The 20,356-nt window shown below is 42.2% G+C and overlaps 1 protein-coding gene across 1 annotated transcript in view; it reads right to left on the bottom strand.

Annotated features, from left to right (window-relative positions):
• The window catches only part of ADAMTS5 (ADAM metallopeptidase with thrombospondin type 1 motif 5), a 40,068-nt gene extending 20,046 nt beyond the window's left edge, over positions 1 to 20,022 (bottom strand). Inside the window, exons 1-2 of the mRNA XM_050908669.1 lie at positions 19,054 to 20,022; positions 7,365 to 7,497 (exon numbers count right to left, since the gene is read on the bottom strand). Of these exons, the coding sequence (XP_050764626.1) occupies positions 7,365 to 7,497; positions 19,054 to 20,022 (1,102 nt within the window). The remainder of the gene's footprint in view (positions 1 to 7,364; positions 7,498 to 19,053) is intronic.
• Positions 20,023 to 20,356: the final 334 nt, after the last annotated feature.

Raw genomic sequence — 20,356 nt, 5'->3', positions numbered from 1 at the left:
AAAAATCACTCTCTCTTTTAAATCTCCAGCCCGGAGGCAGTTTTTAATATTTCTGGCTTAAAAGAGTTCTTCAGACTGAATGAAACAATAGTCTGAAGTGCAGCTTCTTTTCAGGAGCAGACATAAAAAAAAGCCACAATCAGACATTCATACACCAGTCCTGCAGACTTTACACAAAACAAACTTCTGCTGAAACGGCTTGTTGTAACAGACTTCTGTGGGAGATCACAGATACATCACCCCCGTCAGACAGACAATTTGCAGGCAAGATTTTGTCCAGACAATGCGGACTAGGCAATCAGAAACCACTATGTCCACATAGACTCAAATAATCATTAAAAAGATGTGGTCTTGGAGGTCCATGCCACATCTGCTATGCTAATTAATGGGGCATGTAGAAGATAAATATTAATTTTAATGAAAAAGTGGGAGATGGTGACACCCATTTCACATCTGTCCAACTCAGAGTACCTCGCAAAGAATATAATTCATGGCAGCTCATGGTAAATGAATGAACTCTGGGAGAGTAGATAGTGCAAGAATGTAAAAATCGCATGCCTGCTGCCTGTTTATTGGGTAATTTGCCTTCCTCTCTGTACCAGAAGTACTTCCTGCACAAAAACTACATGATCATATAGGTAGTATTTACCCACCAAGGAGGAAAATAATCCCTACTTTCCCCTCCAATCTGGAAGACTGGGGTTCAGGCACACACAGCTGAAGCGGACTTCTTTTAGAATTGTAGAATCATAGAATCATTTAGGTTGGAAAAGACCCCTAAGATCGAGTTCAACCGTAAACCTAACACTGCCAAGTCCACCACTAAACAATGTCCCTAAAATAATTTTTGATAACGATTATTCTGAAACATTGGGCAAAACACAGTTTCATTCTCAATTCCCTTATGGTTGCAGAGATACTGATATTTCACTTTATATATTTGGCTTTAAGTTATGATGTTTCAGGATCCGTAGCAGCTTTTCAAAGCACAGGGCTTGTTTAATTTAATTCTTCATGAGGTTACATGTACACAAAGATCAGCACAACTCCAGAAAACCTCTGAAAACTCTAGCAATGTTAGTGCTGTGTCTGAGTCACTTCCTGAAGTCTCTGGTTCAGAACTTGGCCGTCCATCTCCTTACTGCTCTGACAGAATCGCTTCACAGACATGAAGAAGGCAAAGATCCCCAATCTACTCAGACTTAAAAGTACATGGTAGATAAAAAGCTCAAGCATATTCAGAATCTGAGGATTCAATTTTTCTAAATCATATCAATTCCTCCCTTCCACCTCTCCACTTTTCCATACAAACCGTCTCAGCTTCACTAAAAAAGGTTTGTTTTAAGGACCATGTGTGCTGCAGGTGGAACAATTATATATTACATATAACATTAGAAATTAATCAAAATATTGTTGGGCAAGCCAAGAATTTTTACCCAAAATTTTAACCGGCAACCTTTTGTACAGCTGATGTTTGTTTTTTGAAGCATCAGTTAAATTTTCTGCCCCACTCTTCACCTCTTGTGAAGACTTAGCTTTGACTGCCCACCTTTTCTCTTAACCAAAGGGGATATGTTCATGAGGGCTTAATTCAAGAGCTTTTGCAAGCAGAAGTTTAGATAGAACTTTGAAAAAGGTTCAAAGAGAAGGAATCAAGCAATTTTCCTGACGTATGTCATCAGAGAAGACTTGGATGAGTGTACTCTCTCTCTCTTTTTTGTTGTTTTAAGAAAGCAAATCTGCCTAATTATGATCACCTGGATATTTGCCTAAACTTCATCTGTCATGAAGGGAACATAATACTAAAGTCAGACAACCTTCATCATTTTTTCATGTGCCTATGAGATTCTGTGCCCTTGGCAATGTATCCCCCTTGAAATGAAAGGCTACAAAAGATTCGTACCTGTCAAGTCTGAAGCTTGTCTTTATCTGCTTTATCTTGACAGCCTTGAAATCAAAGGGCTACATGTTCAGCAGTGGAAAAGAAAAGATGACTGTATTTAGTTACTTTTGAGTGTATACAAAATGAGCACATGTGGTAAAATATGGAATGAGAGTATTTTTTGACTCTTCTATGGACATCAAAAGCAAGACTACCATTTAAATATCATACACATTGTTCTTGGTTTCATTTTTTTCTGAAGGGTCAGAATCATACAGTTTTCTATAAAGGTTACATAGGTTAGACATGGTAGACATGGCCCTCTTTCTACAGAGGCCTACAACACAAATACAGGCTCAGCCTCCAAATAAATACTTTCAATCCACTCAGAATTCAGCAAAATGGTATTTTGATGTATTTCAGTGAACCACCTGAGTAGGGACCCCAGGAGTGATACCTCACTTCTCAAATGGCTTCTTTACATAAAATTACGCTAATAAAGCACTACACTTTGCTGACAGTGCTCGCGATATTTTTGTCCTCAGTGGTGGCAGATGCCACGGAATGATGGCATGCTGAAAAAGATTCGGTATTAAACATGTTATTTTCTAGTTTTAGTTTCTGTACAGTTCCTTGATTTTAGGTGTTACACAGCATAGCTGTGGAGGAAGTTGTGATAACTTCACATAACCATAGAAAATGAGGCTGACAGGAGACCTTGAAAAGCCCTCTTGTGCATCGCTCCACCCTAGGGTAGGATCAGCATCCCCTAAGCCACAGCTGTTTTAGCCAGCCGGCTCCTGCGAACCTCCAGTAACAGAGATTTCACAGCCTCCCCAAGCGATTCATTCCTGCCCTTAACTGTCCTTCTGGTTAGATGATTTTGACTAATGCTTAAAGTAAATCACCCTTGCTGCAATTTAAGGCCATTACCCCTTGTGCTGTCCCAGGTGGACATGGAGAATGATTTATTACGTAAATTTTCGCAACAATTTTTTTAATATATTTGAAGACTGCTTTTATGCCCCCTTTTGGCCTTCCCTTCTCTGAAGTCACATGTAAAAGATAAAAGAAAACTAATGAACAGAGGTTTAATTAGTTCCATGTAGCAATTTTAAAGCTATATTCTAAAAATAAAGTACTTGGAAAGAACATCAATAAGCCATATTACTCAGGAGGATAGAAGGAGTAATGGCATGCCAGCATGGTTGCATAACAGAGAAACAGGAACTTTGCAAAAGGTCAAATGAACATTACCACTGAGCAAAAAGGCAGCGCTTTCTCCGTATCTCCTCTTAAAAAAGAAAAAAGAAAAGTTCTTCAAGATTGATGGAAAGAATAAAGATACATATAATTTAAGTTATTAGACCCATGTAACTCTCACTGAATTAAACTGGAGCTTTGCCTGCTTAAAGACTGCAGGAAGGATGCTTTTGTATTTAAGGACTAGATTGAAACTCAAGAGACAAGTTTAATCCTTGGCTTTCCTTGAGACTTCCATTGTGATTTTGGGAAATTACCTATTGATAAAACTGCACTTATTTTCTCTTGAACTCTTCTCATTTTGTTTTTGTAGACGACAAACCCTTTAGGATGGTGGGCTGTCTGTACCGAAGCATGCAGGACTCCAGCATAGGAGGAGGCAAAGTCAGCAGAAACTTCTGACTGTGACTGCACCACAAAATACACCACCAGGCTACTAAACAAGGAATTGTCATGTATTGGATATATCCCATTGCAAGAGATGTTAAACGTAACTTCAGATTGATTAACTGTGTCTGTTGGTGATGTTGGATCATGCTTATCTTCATGGGATGCATAGGTTGGCTTATAATTCAACACTGTAAAAGCAACAAATCTCCAACCCAAAAGTCCAGAGTATTAGAGTGAAAATCTAGTTATTTTTGTTTCCTGATGGTTATTTTAATAAGGGATATATGGACAAGCAATATGTTAGTGCTGATCTATGAAAAACATTAAATAAATGTTGAGATTATGAGCAATCACAGGTTCTTTAATGCTTTTCTCCAGATGTCTCTGTGCAGCAGGGAAGTGCATGAAATAAGGAAACATCATTTTTTTACAGACAATAGGCTGATGATAACAAAGACTTGGAGAATGTCTACATACTGTGCCTAAGCTAGCTCAGATATCCTTGCAAAGCTATGGAGGCATAGCTGAAGGAGTTGCTTAAAGTCAAAAAAGACATCCACATGCCACAACATGGAGCTGAACTGATGATTTCAGGCAAGAATCCAGAAGACTATTTTTGTGACAGCAAAGCTACTGCTGTCCAAACTGATAGCAGCATGTCCCCTGCTAGAAAATAACCATATATAGATTTACCATTAGTGGCTGGATGTCTTGATAGGCTATGATTTAAAAATAACGTTTATGCTATTAGCACAGCTTCCCTTAATTCTGAGGAGAAACTGGATTATCATGTTCAAAGTTACGAGGTTTCCTCCTGGTTTTTGTTGCATTATCCTCATTTTCTCCATTTGACATTGGAGACAAACTACTCCTGATTTTCCTACATACAAGTAGGACAAGATTCAGATCCTACCCTGTCAATCTTTATATATGGATCTCCACCTCTTATTGTCAGCTAATCAGTTGTACTAAGAATTTGGTTGCATCTATTTCTTTCTGTGCTCTCGTTTACAGCTCTTTGGAGATTCTGCCTGTTATTGCTGCTCATTCACACTCTCCCCCTCAAAAACCACCGGTCAAAATCCATCTATTTTATCTGAAAGAAATAAAATAAACATCTAACACATAATGTAGTAGAAACCCTGGCAACAGAAGTGGCAGGCTTTACTCTGTAGCAGGCTGCTTTTCGGCTTCCTACGCACATATCCAACCAGAGCCCCTGGGCTGTGCATCGTCCTGTTTGGTTGAGCTGCGGTTCCATTTACTTTGGTTGCCTTCCAGAGAAAGAATCTGATCCTCAAAAATGCTCTTGGATCCTTCAGGGAGGAAATAAGAGCATTCAGATCCTCTTGGAAGTAAAAGTGAGGACACAGCCATTCTCCGGATCAAGTCCATGTTAATGATGCTGCATCTGCTACCCATGCACACGCAGCAGGGTTATTTAAAAAACTGCAGACGGTGACTCTGATTCACTTAGCGGCTCACTTTGCTCTTCCTACTGACAGAAAGGAGCATCTTAGGCTTAGAGCCCTTAGCATCCCCTCTGTCTTGCCGGACATCTCCTATGTTGCCAGGTGAATTCCACTGAATAACTAAGCTGCTGTAAAATCAAAGCTATACCCTAGCCACAGAACAGGGGGAACTTTAAGACTTCTGAGTTGTAGGAAGAAATCTGGTCTCCAAATAAAATAAAGCAAGGTTTTCCCCAAAGTGCTTAACTAAAGGCTACCCATGCCACACTTTTATTTTTCATCCTTTTTTGACCTTTAATTTAATGTAAGTACTCAAGCAATTTTAGCTGTGTTTTCTTCTCAACTTCCCCCACTTCAGGCCACACACACAAAGATCATTCTGTGACTTGACACCCCTCCTTTCTTAAAATCTTACGGTGAGGAGAAAAAAAAAGGGATGTTATTTTAAACAACCTCAAACTAGAGTTTTTTTGTCCATTGGGGTACTTATTTATTCGTTTCAATTCATGCCTTTTTTACATTGAAAATTATAGCTTTTACAGATTCCTGTAAACGTCTAGGTATGAAAATGGCTTTTTTTCAAAAATGTGCTTCTAGACCACTAAAAATAATTCACTTTTGTTTACATTTTCTTTGTGTGGAATTCAAGGTAATAATATGTATTTACTGTTCATCCCTATCTTTATTGATCTATGTTCTTTCATTTTTAATCTACCTAAACATGTATTTATTGCTGATAAAATGGTAGTCGAGATAGATTACTCACCTCTTCACACACTAGATATATCAACACTGGCATCACAAGAAGGTCCCTCATCCAACCTCGCCAATGCCCACTAACCTTCAGCAGCAAGCATCACTTCTGGATGCAAGAAGATACAAGCAGTCCCTCTGGCAGACTGGTCTTTCAGTGATAGGCTAAGTTTGCCAATCTATCTACTTGTCCCAGTTCTAGACCAGGTCCATGATGGGTCATTAGCTTCACAGCATCCAGGCTTGATGCCACTAAATTCATCTGATGTGAAGTTGTATTTGATGTATTGCTGTACTTATCTCCACGTGCTCTGAATTAGTGATTTCAGAGGGCTTTTTCTTTTATAATTATACTCTTGTTCATTAAAATAAAATTTCTGTTTTGGGGACTCATTCTGCCACAACATTTTATGTTTTCGTGCAACACATGATCCCTCTCCAGCCATTACTGATTTCATTTCTTTGTAGCACCATAAAAGCAGTAGGGTTAGGTTCACTAGTCATTGAAGGGTCAGGTCACTGGCATGCCAGCTGCTTTTTCATACTTGGTGACCTCCGGTTGCTGAGCCAGATGTATATACAAGGCACACAATTGGGCTCTACCTGCTACCTACTTGAAAATTGAACTACTGCAATGATACTCCCAAAGCAAACTTTACTTTGGTTTGGCATAAGGTACAAGGCAATTCAGCAATTGGCTTTCTCTGGAAGTTCTCCTTTCCTTGTTATTTCCTTCCAAGAATGTTTAAAAAAAAAAAAGAAAGTTCTCCACTTTTAAATTGCTGTTCACTCGCCAAAGTGAATAGCCCTCATACCAAATGTATTTCCAGTGAACACAGGTCACAAAACATTAGTAAATTAAAAATAATCAAGATGGCAGCAGTCTCTCTGAAGGAATATATCATGGCAGATGTAATATCCCAGAATATGAACTTTCTTCTGTCACTAATTCTATCTTAAATCCTTCTTAAGGGTACCTGTAAGGCTCCTACATTAAACTGCTGTCCACTGAGGTGGAAACTGAAACAAAGTTAAACAGGTTTTTTGACCAAATCTTTATCATCTAGATACTATTTCACTTATTTCAGGATTCACATTAGTATCATGTTTTACCATAACGGTGGAATTTCCACACACTTAGAAAAAGATTAGAAGTCTTTTTTTTTCCACAAAAGCCTTCCTCTGCAGGTAATACACTGTCCCAAGAAAAAGTCTGGTAACAGTAGAGCATGGAAGTAGTTCAAAAAGGTGAGTTATTTTCCACTGTATATGCACTAAATGCATGCGAATTACAATAGATGGGCCAAATGCTTTCTCAGGAGGGACATGTATTGACATCTTTGGACAGCAGCAGCAGCCTTTGAATTTTCACTTCAACTACTGCTTAGAAACGACACTGTCAGAAAGGAAACACCTACTGTGCGCCTTCACTTGCCTTCTGATCCCTTATTAGTTAACCCTGAAGTGCATATGTATACAGCCTTAAGCCCCAAGTGAGTATCTGGACCAGGGGAAATCTGGAATTAATTGCAAAGTATTTTGGTTACTAATGCAGCTGTTACAAGTGTTTGATTTGGCAAGCGAACAGAAAAGGCACTGCATACCAATTTCGTGAGCCACTGTAAAAGCTGCATGGAGGCCGTCATCTTCAATCACTGCACAGCTGCGCTCAGGAGAGCATATGGTCCCAACGTCTGCCATTCCCAGAGTATCACATGAATGATGCCCACATAAATCCTGCCCAGGAAGGAAAAAAAAAAAAATCATTAAAAAAAATGTTTACACCCATAGGTAACAACAGGTTAAAGTCACCAGCCCTTTGCAAACAGCAGAACCTGGATAAAAACATCAATATAAGCTTCCATCTAAAGATGTCAATGCAGTTTAAAAGCACAATGACCCAATCTCACCCCTGGTAAAGTCAGTGGGAGTATTTTCATTGACTTAACAGGATTTGGATACGTTCTGTAATTAATTATTGTCAGTTAAATTCGTATTTCTGCAATGCATACAGAGGCTCAAACTTGCATTGAGTTAGGTACTCAAAATATATGCTGTAGAAGCACTTCTTCATTGACACTACAATATTCTCTTTATTTACAGAAGGTGAACAAAGGCACAGAGAGAAAGCTTCATATTCCTGATCAGTCCTTGAACCAGAAATCACCTTTCTTTTCCAAAGGCAAGTCTTATACTTGCATTTAAAGAAATGAGATTGTTATACATTAAACCTCATGTCACATCTGTCAAGTAATACAATGATTAATAATGTATTACCCAATATACCAAGTATTTAAGCAATTCTCAGAGGTTGCTTAAAGAGTCAGTGATATGACAGAGTGTAAAATCCCTTGATTCCTAGTCTTACTCGCTGAACAACTTGATCATGTTTCCTACTTGTAGATACGGGGTGTCTCCAAAAACCATGCAGGTAGCATTAGTTTTTTTTCTTTCCGTTCCAGGATGATAATGATAATGACAATGACAATGACAATGATGAAGGCAGCTTTGGTCAGACATAGTGTTTTAATCATCAGGAGTAACTTTTCAGTGCTTCTGCTGAACTAGAGGGAAGAATACTAGTCTGAATGTACATATATAAGCTTTTTTGGTTGAGAAGGAAAAGTAGGTACCATGCTATTTGGAACACTTCAACATTTCATTGTGGTTGAATGAAATTGTGATTTTCAAGGCATGACAGTATTATCAAATGTTATTATCAAAATGATCACAGAGTACCTTTTTTCCCTTCATTTTTAAGACTCTCTTCTTCCCTTCAGATCTCCTTTTATAATGACTTTCTTTTATGAAGACTTTTGTAATTAATCCATCTGAATAACAGATACCTTGTATGAGGCTTCAGGTCAACTATGTTCACTGATTATGATAGTTTCAAATTTAGGCAAACTTGAAAATGCACAAGATTCAAATCCCACTGAAGTCAAAGAAAAACACACTGAGTTCACAAATACTGTGACAGAGCATCTCTTTACAAAAAAAAGTGTATTTTTTTTTCCCCCAAGATGAAATAAAGAAATTTTCAACCTAAAATTACATAGCAATATTACATATATGCAGCAAGAATTTTGGGATCAGTTCTGGCTTCCAGGTGTCTGGGAACTCTTTTCAGTAAGTGCGCTCTTGGTGCTACTTAATGTCAAGATTTAAATGCTGCAGTACCAATGAACAAAACAGCCTCACAAGAAGAGAAGGAACAAAGTTCAAAAGTATTTCAATTCCCAAATTTTTGCGTGTATAATCCATGGTTTAAGAAAAACTTTCATTCTGTAGCAATGCAGATAATATGCAGACAATTTTCTCTCTAACCCCACTGGCTCCCACCTTTGACATCCAATTAGCTTCCCAGACTTTGCTTCTAGCTCTGCATGGGTTATGGGAAGGTACAGAATAAGGATGCCCATTTTCAAGCACTTTAAAAGAAATGCAATTTTTTCCCAGTTTTATTCAGGCAAATAAACTTCATATCATTTTCAGCATCTCTGGACCAATGTTGGAAGAGGCCCTAAGCGAGGTCCTGTTATTATAGCATCAAACATCTGGGGCATATTCAACAAGGAAGATACAATCCTTAAATTCCTATTACTTTTGCTTGGGTTCATATCCATTTAGCCCTTTATGTATCACTTCTGAATCTGGCCCTTTGAGTCTAAGGGTACATTTTACATAGAGTAAACTCTATGTAACTGTAACTGTAAGTGGTTTACCTACAGCAGCATGAGTAACAAAAGTCAGAAAAAATGCATGTGCATAGTACCAATAAAAATACCTTTTCATGGTGATATAATCGGTCTAAATAAATGAGTGTAAGCTCTATAGGAAGTAAGATACCTTTATACTAGGGCAATTTGAACTGAATCCACACAAGCAGCTGAACTGAAATTCTTACACAAGTACCAAAAAGCACATAAATCAGACAGAAAGCAGCTTACTGGAGGAGGTCTAAATTACTCTCAGGTTGACAGTGCCAATAATAGTATAAAATGCATTAATTCAAGCCTTGTCTCTGCATGCAGATTCTGTGTCATTTGGTCTTTTCTTGTATTTGGGTGTCATTATTACGTAGATACTTACATCAGTACTGCTCCTAGTGTGAGCACAATTATATCAGCACACAGATGTCTTATGCCAGTGCATGATTTATTTCCATTTGCATACAAGAAGCAGCTATGCCAGTGATATGGCTATGAAGCTATACCAGGAGACGCAACCAGACCTCACAATGATTCTCCAGATTTGATGACACATGTATAATTAAAAGAATACAATCTTTCTAAGCAGGCAATCTCATAAACTTCCTTCGAGTTACTTCTGATGGGATGTGTGGAGTATGGAAAATTACAACAGGGATGTTAACCATAAGCAGCCCTTCTGACTCTTGGCTGGTTAGTAATCCCACCCTCAAAATTTTGAAAGCTATGCACCAGATTGCGTTATGCCACCTTCATTAGACATCAAAAAAATAGCTATGTACATATGCAAGCACTAACGGACATAGCAATCTTTGTTTACTTTTCTTATGTTACATGTTACTGACATTGCACCACACTGCATGCCTGGGTTTCCCTCAGAAATCCAGTCACTTCATCAAACCGCTGTTCCTCCGTTTCCATCATTTCCCAGAGTATGACACATATCCACACATCTCAGCTTCCCACTAGTAACTTTCAAGGCAGTGCTCATTTGCATAACAGTTGTCTAGACAAAACAAAGCAGGCTTTATGCTTTCTTTATGAAATACCTTAACTTCGGGTCAGATAAAATGAATTTCTTGAAGGGCCGTATTAGTTAAAGGTTGCTCCTAGGAAATCCCACAGCAGAAGGTAAGCGATTCTGAAAATTGTTTATCTGCAAAATTACCTAGCTCCTCCAACACCCCACGGACAGCTGGAAAACAGCTGTCCTCAGATGGTGTGGGACCAACAATCCCTGTAAAGGAGAAGAGAGGAGAGTGACCACACTGTGGTCAGAAAGGGGTGGACAGTGATACAGTAAAGCCCCATTCCCTTCAGCCAGCTCTGTGACCACATCCGTGCTGCCTCCCCAGCAGTGTGAGCAAGGCGGTGTGGGGAGCCCTGCAGCCGCCTACCAAATCCCAGCTGGGCAGCGGTGGAGGAGGCTTGTAAAGGATCTTGGAAGCAAGGACAGGAAATATTTTCTGGCGTTAGCTTCTTTGTATGGAACTGTTATTGGGGAGGGATGCCTATGGGTTGCCCATCTGCTGCCAGAGCAGGGCGTGCATTGGCTACGCTTTGAACAGAGAGCATGTGCTGAGCCTTCTGGTTTTCGTTGCAGACTTCAGTCCTCAGTGACTGCATAAGGATGCTTTTTTTAAGCTAATGCTGACATTGTCAATAATCACTTAGGCAGATTACTGAAGACTCAGCTCCATTATGTTCTCAACTCATAGTCTCATTTATTCCTTATTTCTCTTGCCTCTGCATGATTTGAACTTTAATATATTCCTATTCATAGCAGCACACAGTATATACTATATACATAATTGAAGCCTATCAAGTGGCATCTCTGAGACATATATTCTGAAAAGTTTGCTATCGGGTCAACTCACCATTCCCTAGCTACATGGTCCTTCCCAACAGCATGATTTTGAGTGACGTTATTGAAAATCATGCCTGTTTACACTTCCACTGATTTAAATCTTTATGGCAAAATTTCTTTTGACTTAAACCTCCTGTAGCTGTAGTGGCCATGGATTATTTGTTACCAGCATCAATAGCCATATTTTTAGCTTTCCTGGGCAGTCTTGGAAAGCAGTCTCAGACTTTTATGAAGTAAAGTTTCTGGGAGTACATTAAAAGTTTTTATTTCCCTTGAAAAATCTTTTTTTTTTGTTAAAAACAGGCCCTGATGTAATGATGCAATCTAAAAAATCCGCGTGGGTCTCCTCAACTTTTCATACACCAGCTAAAGCACTATGAAAGCGGGGACTCACATGATACTTAAAATCAGCTTCCAATGATTATTTCGCTCTGGTGTGTGGCTTCTATTTAAAAAGTTAATCGCTTACAGAGATCTGTATACTCATGTAATTGCCTCCAAATAGCGACTGAAGCTTCGAAGAACAAGTGTTTCTTGATATTTCTAAAGAAGGAATGCAGACTCTGGCCCTTGATCTGCATTACAGTAGTTTCAAAATAGAAGAATGACTACGAAATGCATTTGCTACACAGGAGGCAATAGATGTTAAGACTTAAGCTTTGGCAAAGGAATGACTTAGGAAAACTGAGCTGTACATCATAAGACTAGCAGTTAATTAGACAGCTTATTAAAGGCCAAGTTTTCTTGGCATTCATAAGTACATCAAGAGCAGCTGGCTGTTTGCCATGTATACGTGGCATTGTTGTGAATGAAGATAACTGTCATGGCACCCTGCGGGAGCAGTTAATTTATTTTACCTGAAATTCTTTCATTTGTGCAGTAGGCTTAAAAACAAGAATAAACTGTTTAGTAAAACCTCATATTAGGCCAGAGCCTGTGGACCGGATCCAAAACAGGATTTAAGCACCAACGCGGACAGTTTGGCAGAATGTAAGGGCAGAAGAATAAAATTGGCTTACATGTCCTCTGGTCTTTGAGTTATCTACCCTTCATAGGGCTTGCAGTTTGTGACCTTATGGGCCCCCAAGTGCCACAGTTTTACAGTCCTGAGCAGCTTAGCACTTAGCTTATACTAAAGCTTGATTGGGGTTGAGATGCTTAATGCTTCTCCATCTCTGCCCCTGAGGGAAGCTAAGCCTACAGATGTTCTCAGATCAGATGTACGAGAAACCAACAGGATTAGGCTTTCTATCAGGTGCAGCTGCACATCACCTTTTAAAGCACAGCTAACAGCTTTTACATCTCTGTGTGTTTGTTCGCTTGCTTTTCTGGTTTCTTTACAGTGGCTCATCAGTTAAAGCCTTTGCCCAATAAGAAGGTGATCCAGCTTCAAATTCCTTTCAGGGATGAGGATACTTAGAAGCACGTTTCTTAGGAGAGTGCCCTATGGTCTACACCAGACTACGGTCTACAATGAAGGTCTGCACGTGTCCGTGTGCGCAGGGAGTTGTGGCTCCTCCTGTTGCAGGCCATGTGCCAAAGGTTTCCCTAGCCCAGGCTGCAGTTACTGCTTACAGTGCTTGGTGAAGGAACCTAATTTTTGGTCCCTGTTCCTCAGCCTGCTTCCATATTTTACAGTGAACAATCCTTTGGTAAATTACAGAAACAGTCTTCTCTCCGCGCTGTGGGAACCCAGACCGCCTTGCTCTAAGCAGTGCACGCCAGTCAGCGGCTTCAGGTCACGATTTCTCTCCTTCTCACCATATGAATCTTAAATTACTTGCTAAACAGTGACATAGCTTTGGTCAGAGGGGTGGAAAGTTTCCTTAACACCTGGAACAGCTTACGACCTACCGGTTAAGGACCTCTCCTGGGAGGTGGGCGATACAGACCTAAAATCCCTCAAGCAGAGGAAGGAATTAAATACGACTTTCCGACTTCCTGCAGCAGCGTTCCCACCGCAGCCCTGTGAAGGGAAGGTGGGGTCAGGCGGTATTCGGGACCCACGCACCCACCCTCCCGCACCCCGCTCTGCAAAGTGGGTGAAAGTTTAGTAACGTCGCAGCAACGCGGAACGGCACATGTAGAGGAAAGTAAGGCTCACCCACACAGTGAGTATTACAGGTATCACCCAAGGAGCGCGTGATGTCTGGAAGTCAAGAGGAGCACAAGACGTAAGACAAAAGACCACAAAAGGTATTGAAAATAAGGGCTAACTGGTGAACAAAGTAATTAGGGAATCGTCTATTTTAGCCCTCAACCGATACTATGACACTTAAAAAGAGAGACTTTACAAGCCAAAATGGTGGAAGGCTGCCCTGGAGGAAGACTGCTGTGAAAAGTCCTCTTCCTGAGACACTGGTGGGTCTCGCTCATGGGCTTGTCCAGGTTAGGGCACCAGGGAGAGGGCCTGGCCATCGCTCTGAAGCAAGGAAGGACTCCCATCAGACTCATTGGGTTACTGCTCTGTCCTCCCATGGCCATATTTTGAGAGAAAAGACCGAAGCCTGGTTACCTTTCTGGGAAAACAGGAGTGGTGATACCTGCCATACTGACCAAAACGAAAGTCACATGTTTTCCTCCAGTAGTTTAACTTAAAAATTGAGGTCATCTTCCTTTCAGGTTAATATGCTAAATTCAGGATGGAGTTTTGGGCATTTGAATCTCGAATGTACAGAGCTGTCTTTCTGAATTCTAGGTAAGGTGAAATTCAAGAAAACCCAATGTATGGGTGATGTCCTCCTGGGCTAACTTTAGCACATGCATGCTACATTTGCTGGCTTCAGAAACTACCTCTTCACCAGAATGGATATTTAGGCATGTTCTTACTCTCCCCTTATATGGTACGGGGACCCTAGGCACTCATCATCCCAGGACACTCTGCAACAAACGATTAGAAACAGAGCCTAAACTGGATTAAGCTTTTATGCTCTGAATGTACGTATTAACAAAACTTCTTTTTTTCCTAAAGCACATAAAGAAAATGCAGCATTACACAAACCACAGATTATTTAAAAATATTGACAAAACACACATAGAGCTTTTGGACTCTGCACGGGGAGGGGAAGGGCAAACCAAGTTTCAGTCATGAAACTGGTGATCGGTGAACAAGGAAAAATGTGCGATTTAACTTGCCTAACCCATAGTTCCTCTGTGGGGAAACTCCATGCCATCTCTGCAGATTAGCACGAATCATGCTACTTCTGCACAAATTATGTTCCACTTTATTTTCCCCAGTGACATTAGCTAAATGTATTACATTTGCAACAAAATTGGTGAAAACACTACTAAACTGGTAGACACATCACATTATAATTTCTTCAGAGTAATAATAATAAACATTAGTGAAACATATTCTGTTGACCATTGGTACAGTGACCTTTTTTACTAATATGCAATAATAATTGCGTGAAGATGATAATATAGAAAAGAAAAAAAGAAGAAGGAACTAGAGCCAAAGAAAGCATGTGCTCCATGCAATGAAATTATCATCTATAGAGCTGAGATAATCCAAAGCTTGCTGTTAAATTTCAACAGCACTGTCAGATTGACAGTTAAACTAAATCATACACACACAAGACCCATATAATTACTGTGTGGAAAAAGGCAGGACAGCAGCCTTTGGTTCTAACATGAACTTTTTGTTAGAGCCAGGCATGATGGTACTGTCATGGATGACGCTAACAAGCACTTAGGAAAGTATTTTTTCTTTCTCTTGTTGCCTGTATCTACTGTGAGAAGTATCTGTTTTAATTTTCACATGATTCAGAATTGGGGGAAAAGGAAGAGAACGGGATTTTGTCCAAATGCATTCAATAGTTCACTTGAAATTTAACTAAGGGTCACTAATGAAATAGATTGGATGAATACTACAGGATAATTGCAGAGCAGGCTAGACCTTGGAAAAGAACAGCCTGAGCTTAAGTGCAGTTTGCAAGTCACATCTAATATGTTTTTCTACCATGACAAATAATCTGGCAAGTATTTTGTTGCACCCATAAAAGCCTAAGACTGAAGACAACCTGTTTCCAGCTTCTGAGAACTGTTCACAATAAAAAAGCCTGAAATGGACTAAATTCTAAATTTGCTGTTGACTTCACTGCCATTGAGAACAAAGCGAGCTGATCTCCAGGGGAAGAGGGCTTTACAAGCTCTTCCTCCTTCCTATCACACAGCCGCTTCTCTACTGCTGCACGGGGCGGAGGACTCACCTTGCATCACCATATTCCACAGAGGATGTTCTGAGGATGCATGCAGCCCAAAAATTGCCAGCTGCTGTCAAGCACTCAACCACAAAGTAGTCGAACAGCAGGGGACCCATGTATTCTCTAAGGTTGTTAAGGCCAAACCGCCTTAATGAGAGCTCTTACAGGATTTATTAGAAAATGATCACCTTTTGGTACTGACAAGTCAGACCTCTGTCAGGCTTGATACTGGCCATTGTGGGTCCAAATGAGAGATTGAGACCACTGGGAAAATATACTTCTCCTTATTAGATTTTGAGAATTTAAGTAATCACTGTGGAACCCAACTAAGTTTCTGCTATATTTAGTGATAGATAATTTCTGTGTCCACTGAAGGTTTTCACAATCTCCTACACAGGTGATAATAATGACCAGACACGTTACTGTAGTTTTCCTTGCAGTTAGAGAGTAAAAGTAAGATTCACTGCAGCTAATGGATGGTTACATGGTCCTTGCCACCACTGATAAGCAGTACAGAGCCTTAAAATAGCTTTAACACATTGTCTGTATCCCCTAAAACTGAACTCATGTTCATATTTATTATTTGCTGTGCTCTGCAGCATGATTGCTTTAAAGCCGTTATGAAATTAAATACAGATTAGGACCGCAGGTGAGTGGATGTTTTAATCCAGAATCAGTAAATCTCCTTCTAAAGGTCTTTTTGCATGGGAAGTACTTCCTAGTATGAATGATCATCATCATCATCATTTGAACTGCCAGTACTAATTTTATAATAAGGGAGAGTTGCCAGCACACTCTTAGTCTATCAATGGCTATTAATATATCTTTAAACAAGTAATGACAACAGAAAAGGAGGAAGCGATGGTGCTGAATTCTGACAAGATTCTTCCTCTATAAGGAACTCAACTAAAGCTACTATCTTTTCAGAGAGCTTCTTTTGGTGTTAAAAACAACATCCAAGTAAATGTCACTCCAGAACTAAGATAATTATTATATTAGAGACTTGTATGGCAACAGGCATGCACAGTTTAGATTCTACCTACACGTAAACAGTTACATACAGCTGAGGACATGCGTTCAGCTGACAAAGGATTTGCAAATATTATTCTGTTGACGCAGAGACACAAAGTTCAAGGTGGCCTCAGTTACTAAACAAAGATGGAAAATGTACCTCACACATTTACCCCATGCCTAAAAAACAAGCCATTTAGAAGAAGACATCTGGATGTTCAAAAATTAGCATGACGGTATTCAGAGCCCATCAAAACATGCAGCTATGGCTTGGCGTCTAGTAGCTAAGTAACGTACTTCATACATTCAAAACATAGTTGTAAAAGTTGGATCCTCCTGCCAATTGCTGCCACTCTCATTGAACAGCTAAACTGGAAAAAATCTGTCTTTAGTTCAAAGTGGTGCTGTTTTCTCTGGGAAACATCTCTACTGCTTTTTCGTCCTTTAACTCTTTCTGTGTTTACATTCCAAGAGGAGCAAATACATCCATGTTGACATTTCAAGTGTAAGCATATAAAAATCGTGTGGACTCACACATACTCCCTGCAAAGAACATCATGAACACATGTAGCAAGAAACTACAGTCTTGTTCTTATTGAGTCAAGTATTGAAATGTAATGCCAAACAATGTGTGTGTGCACACAGCAAATCATTAAAGCAGATTAAGTTATACCGAATTGCACTGAGGAGCTAATCCCATAGTTAAACATGTTAAAATGCAAACCAAGAAAACGGAAGCCTGTGTTTTTTTCTTGCAAAGCATTTACATCCCTAAGTAACAGTACAAGCAATATTTGCATCTTAAGAGTGGAAGGAGACCACACGAACTGTGACATTTTGTTTAGTTTAGGTACTACTTACATCCAAAAGAAGTAACTCTACACATGGAAGATGCATTGCTCAGGAGTCTTTGAAAGTGGATTACTGATTAGCAGCACACTCTTATTCTGGCAGGAGGGCATCCAGGCAAAGAATTACAGATAAGCATCTGTAAAGCAAGTGCACTTTAAATTCACATCCTATCTCAATCCAGATTAACTTAATAATTGATGTTAAGACTCACAGTCTGCCACCCTAAGAGTTTCTGAATTGTAATAAATCCCCGGGAAATAAAGGGAATACTGGCAGAGAAAAACACTCTTTAGTGAAAAGTGATGGATTCTGGCCCAGGCTTAATTAATAAGCCATTAGAAAGGTTGTTTATAGCAAAAAGCATGAGCATTCTGACCCAGCCTAGGTAGCCTGCTTTCATTCAGATTATAATGATAAAAAAATGAGAGCTTGCAAATTGGACCGATGGGCTTTAAACTGCTAAAAAAGGCTCCTGCTGTACAAGTGATGCCTGACTGACACAGAACCTAATGTTTCAACTATTTACAGCTATAAAAGCAAGCCAGGCGCTTTTTTTCCCCCTTCTGGAGCAACTCCTTCCACAAACCATCCAAAGCATCCTTTTTGGCAGGCTCCTATGATGTAGAAAAGCAGGAGAACTCAAACGAACGGAAAGTCATGCAGTTATTTTTTTCGTACTTGGGAAAGGGAAAAAAAAGAAAACACCAAACCCAAACCGCTGAAGGGATATTCTTACAGAAGAACTTCATTGCATAAACTTGGCCACATGTCTACTAGAGCAATGTCCCTTAACGACCTCTGGCAATGCAATTAATTAACAACCACGCAGGGAGCAAAGCACAGCTCTGCATGGGTAAGACCGGCCAGATCCAACCCACAGTTGATCAGGACACCTATTTTTCACTTGGGGAATGAGAAAGACACTGCATCCCCTTACCACCAGCCCAACTCACTCAACTTCTGCAGCTCTGTTTACCTGTGGTTTGCATTTACGTCCTACGCTTGAACCACAAGCGCTGCCAGCTTCCAGCGCGGCGGAGCTATTCTTGCTGGAAATAGCATCTCAACGCATTCAACAAGGAACTCGCGTGTACTTTTAAGGTGTTCTCCGCTATTTTCACTAGCAGGTTTGTTTGGGGAATAATTTAGGCTAAGGAGCGCTATCAGCCCTTTTTGCCTGGACCACCTCCCCAGAGAGAGAGGGGCTGTGTGTGAAACATCTCACTGGGAAAGATGGAACATCATCATCTCTCAAGCAGAGATAAGTTAGGCGGCCTCAGCCAAGTCCCCCAATCAGGCAAATTACCACCTCTCCACCCTGGCAGGAGTCCCAGCACCTATTGGCATGAATGACTGTGTACCTGCAGTGGGGATGACCTTGCAGGGGAGGGAGCACACACAAATGCATACACAATTTGTTGGGTTTTCAACCCCTCTTCCATCCCTGGCAGCTGTGCACCTGAGTGCCGGTCCCTGAGACGCAGTGCAACCCAATGGAAAGGCGGAAGGCGTGAGTAGGGAGGCAACCACTGGGCAAAGCAGGGCAATGTGGCTGGAGGGCCGCCAGGCTGGCCTCGTTGCAGCCCAACCACCCCACGACACATCGTTCGAGGGACACCAAGTTGCTGTCGGTCGGGGTGATGCCTACCTCACGGGTGAAGAGTATGGCGGCGTCATAGTGCTCGTCGTGGTCGTCGTCGAGGCGGTTGTGCTGGTGCTGCCACTTGCAGAAGTTCTTGAGGGTGGTGGCAGCGTTCCTGTTGACCTCCAGCCCCTTCTCCTTCTCCCCCAGGGCCACCACCTTCACCACAGCCAGCCGGACGTGGTTCTCCAGGCTGGCGTGGGCGTAGAGCCGGGAGGCGATGGAGGCCAAGGTGAGCAGGTAGTGCTGCAGCCCCTTCCCGTACTTGCGGACCATGGAAGCGTCGGCCACCAGCAGCAGCTCCACCTGCCGGGCCCGGGAGACGGAGCGACGCCGCCGCCGCCGCCGGCCGTCCCCCGCCGCCGCCGCCTCCGCTCCGGCCGGGTCGCGGGTCTCGCAGCTGGTGCGGGCCGGCACCGTCTCGAAGCTGAAGCGGTCCCTGCGGAAGAGGTGCGGGGCGCGGGCCGGGCCCTCCCCGTAGATCCGCGGGCCGGCCGCCTCCCCGCCGCGCCGCGCCGGCCTGACGGTGTAGCGGGAGCGGCCCACGGCGAAGAAGCCGTCGAGGCCGCCGCAGAGGTTGAAGACGGCCAGGGAGCGCGGGCTGCCGTCCACCGTGCCGCGGTAGTAGCAGCGCGGCGGCCCGCCGGCCCGCGGCGCCCGCGCCCCCACCGCCTCGTCGCGCTCCAGGTCGAGGAGGAAGCGCTGGCCCCCGGCGTAGAGGACGTAGCCCGCCTTGCCGCCCCCCGCGTAGGTCGGGTCGAGGCGCCGCACGACGCCGCTGGCCCCGCGGGGCGGCGGGGGGCGGCGGGGCGGCCCGGGGGGAGGGCCGAGCCGGAGCCGGGGCCGGGGCCGGGGCGGCGGCGGGGCGGTGGTGGCGGCGGCCGGCGGCGCTCCGTCGTCGGCAGGTGCCGGCGGCTGGGCTAGAGCGAGGTGCAGCTCGGCGGCCAGCAGCAGGGAGACCAGCTTGAGGAGCATGCTTGCCTCGCCGTCAGGAGCGGCCACAGTGGTGGTGATAATTAATAGTAGTAATAATAATAACAAGAGTTGGGGAGGGGGGTGGAACGAGCCGGTCGGCGGAGTGCAGCAACGTAGTTAAGGGAAGGAGAGAAGGGGGAAGGAGGGGGGGAAGGGGGAAAAAAAAAAAAAAGGAGAAAGTTCTCCCTCCCAAACTCGAGTCAAGTGTGAGTGGGAGAGAAAAAAATGTCAACAAAAGCCGCTCGCGTGTGAACTTTGTGTTTCCCTGCAGGGAAGAGCCGGGAGCACATGGAAGGAGAGAGAGAGGCAAAAAATCCCAAATCACTGCTGCTGG

The sequence above is a fragment of the Gymnogyps californianus genome, chromosome 1, assembly GCF_018139145.2.
Source record: "Gymnogyps californianus isolate 813 chromosome 1, ASM1813914v2, whole genome shotgun sequence".
Classification (NCBI taxonomy): domain Eukaryota; kingdom Metazoa; phylum Chordata; class Aves; order Accipitriformes; family Cathartidae; genus Gymnogyps; species Gymnogyps californianus.
This window is presented reverse-complemented; position numbering and strand designations above follow the sequence as displayed.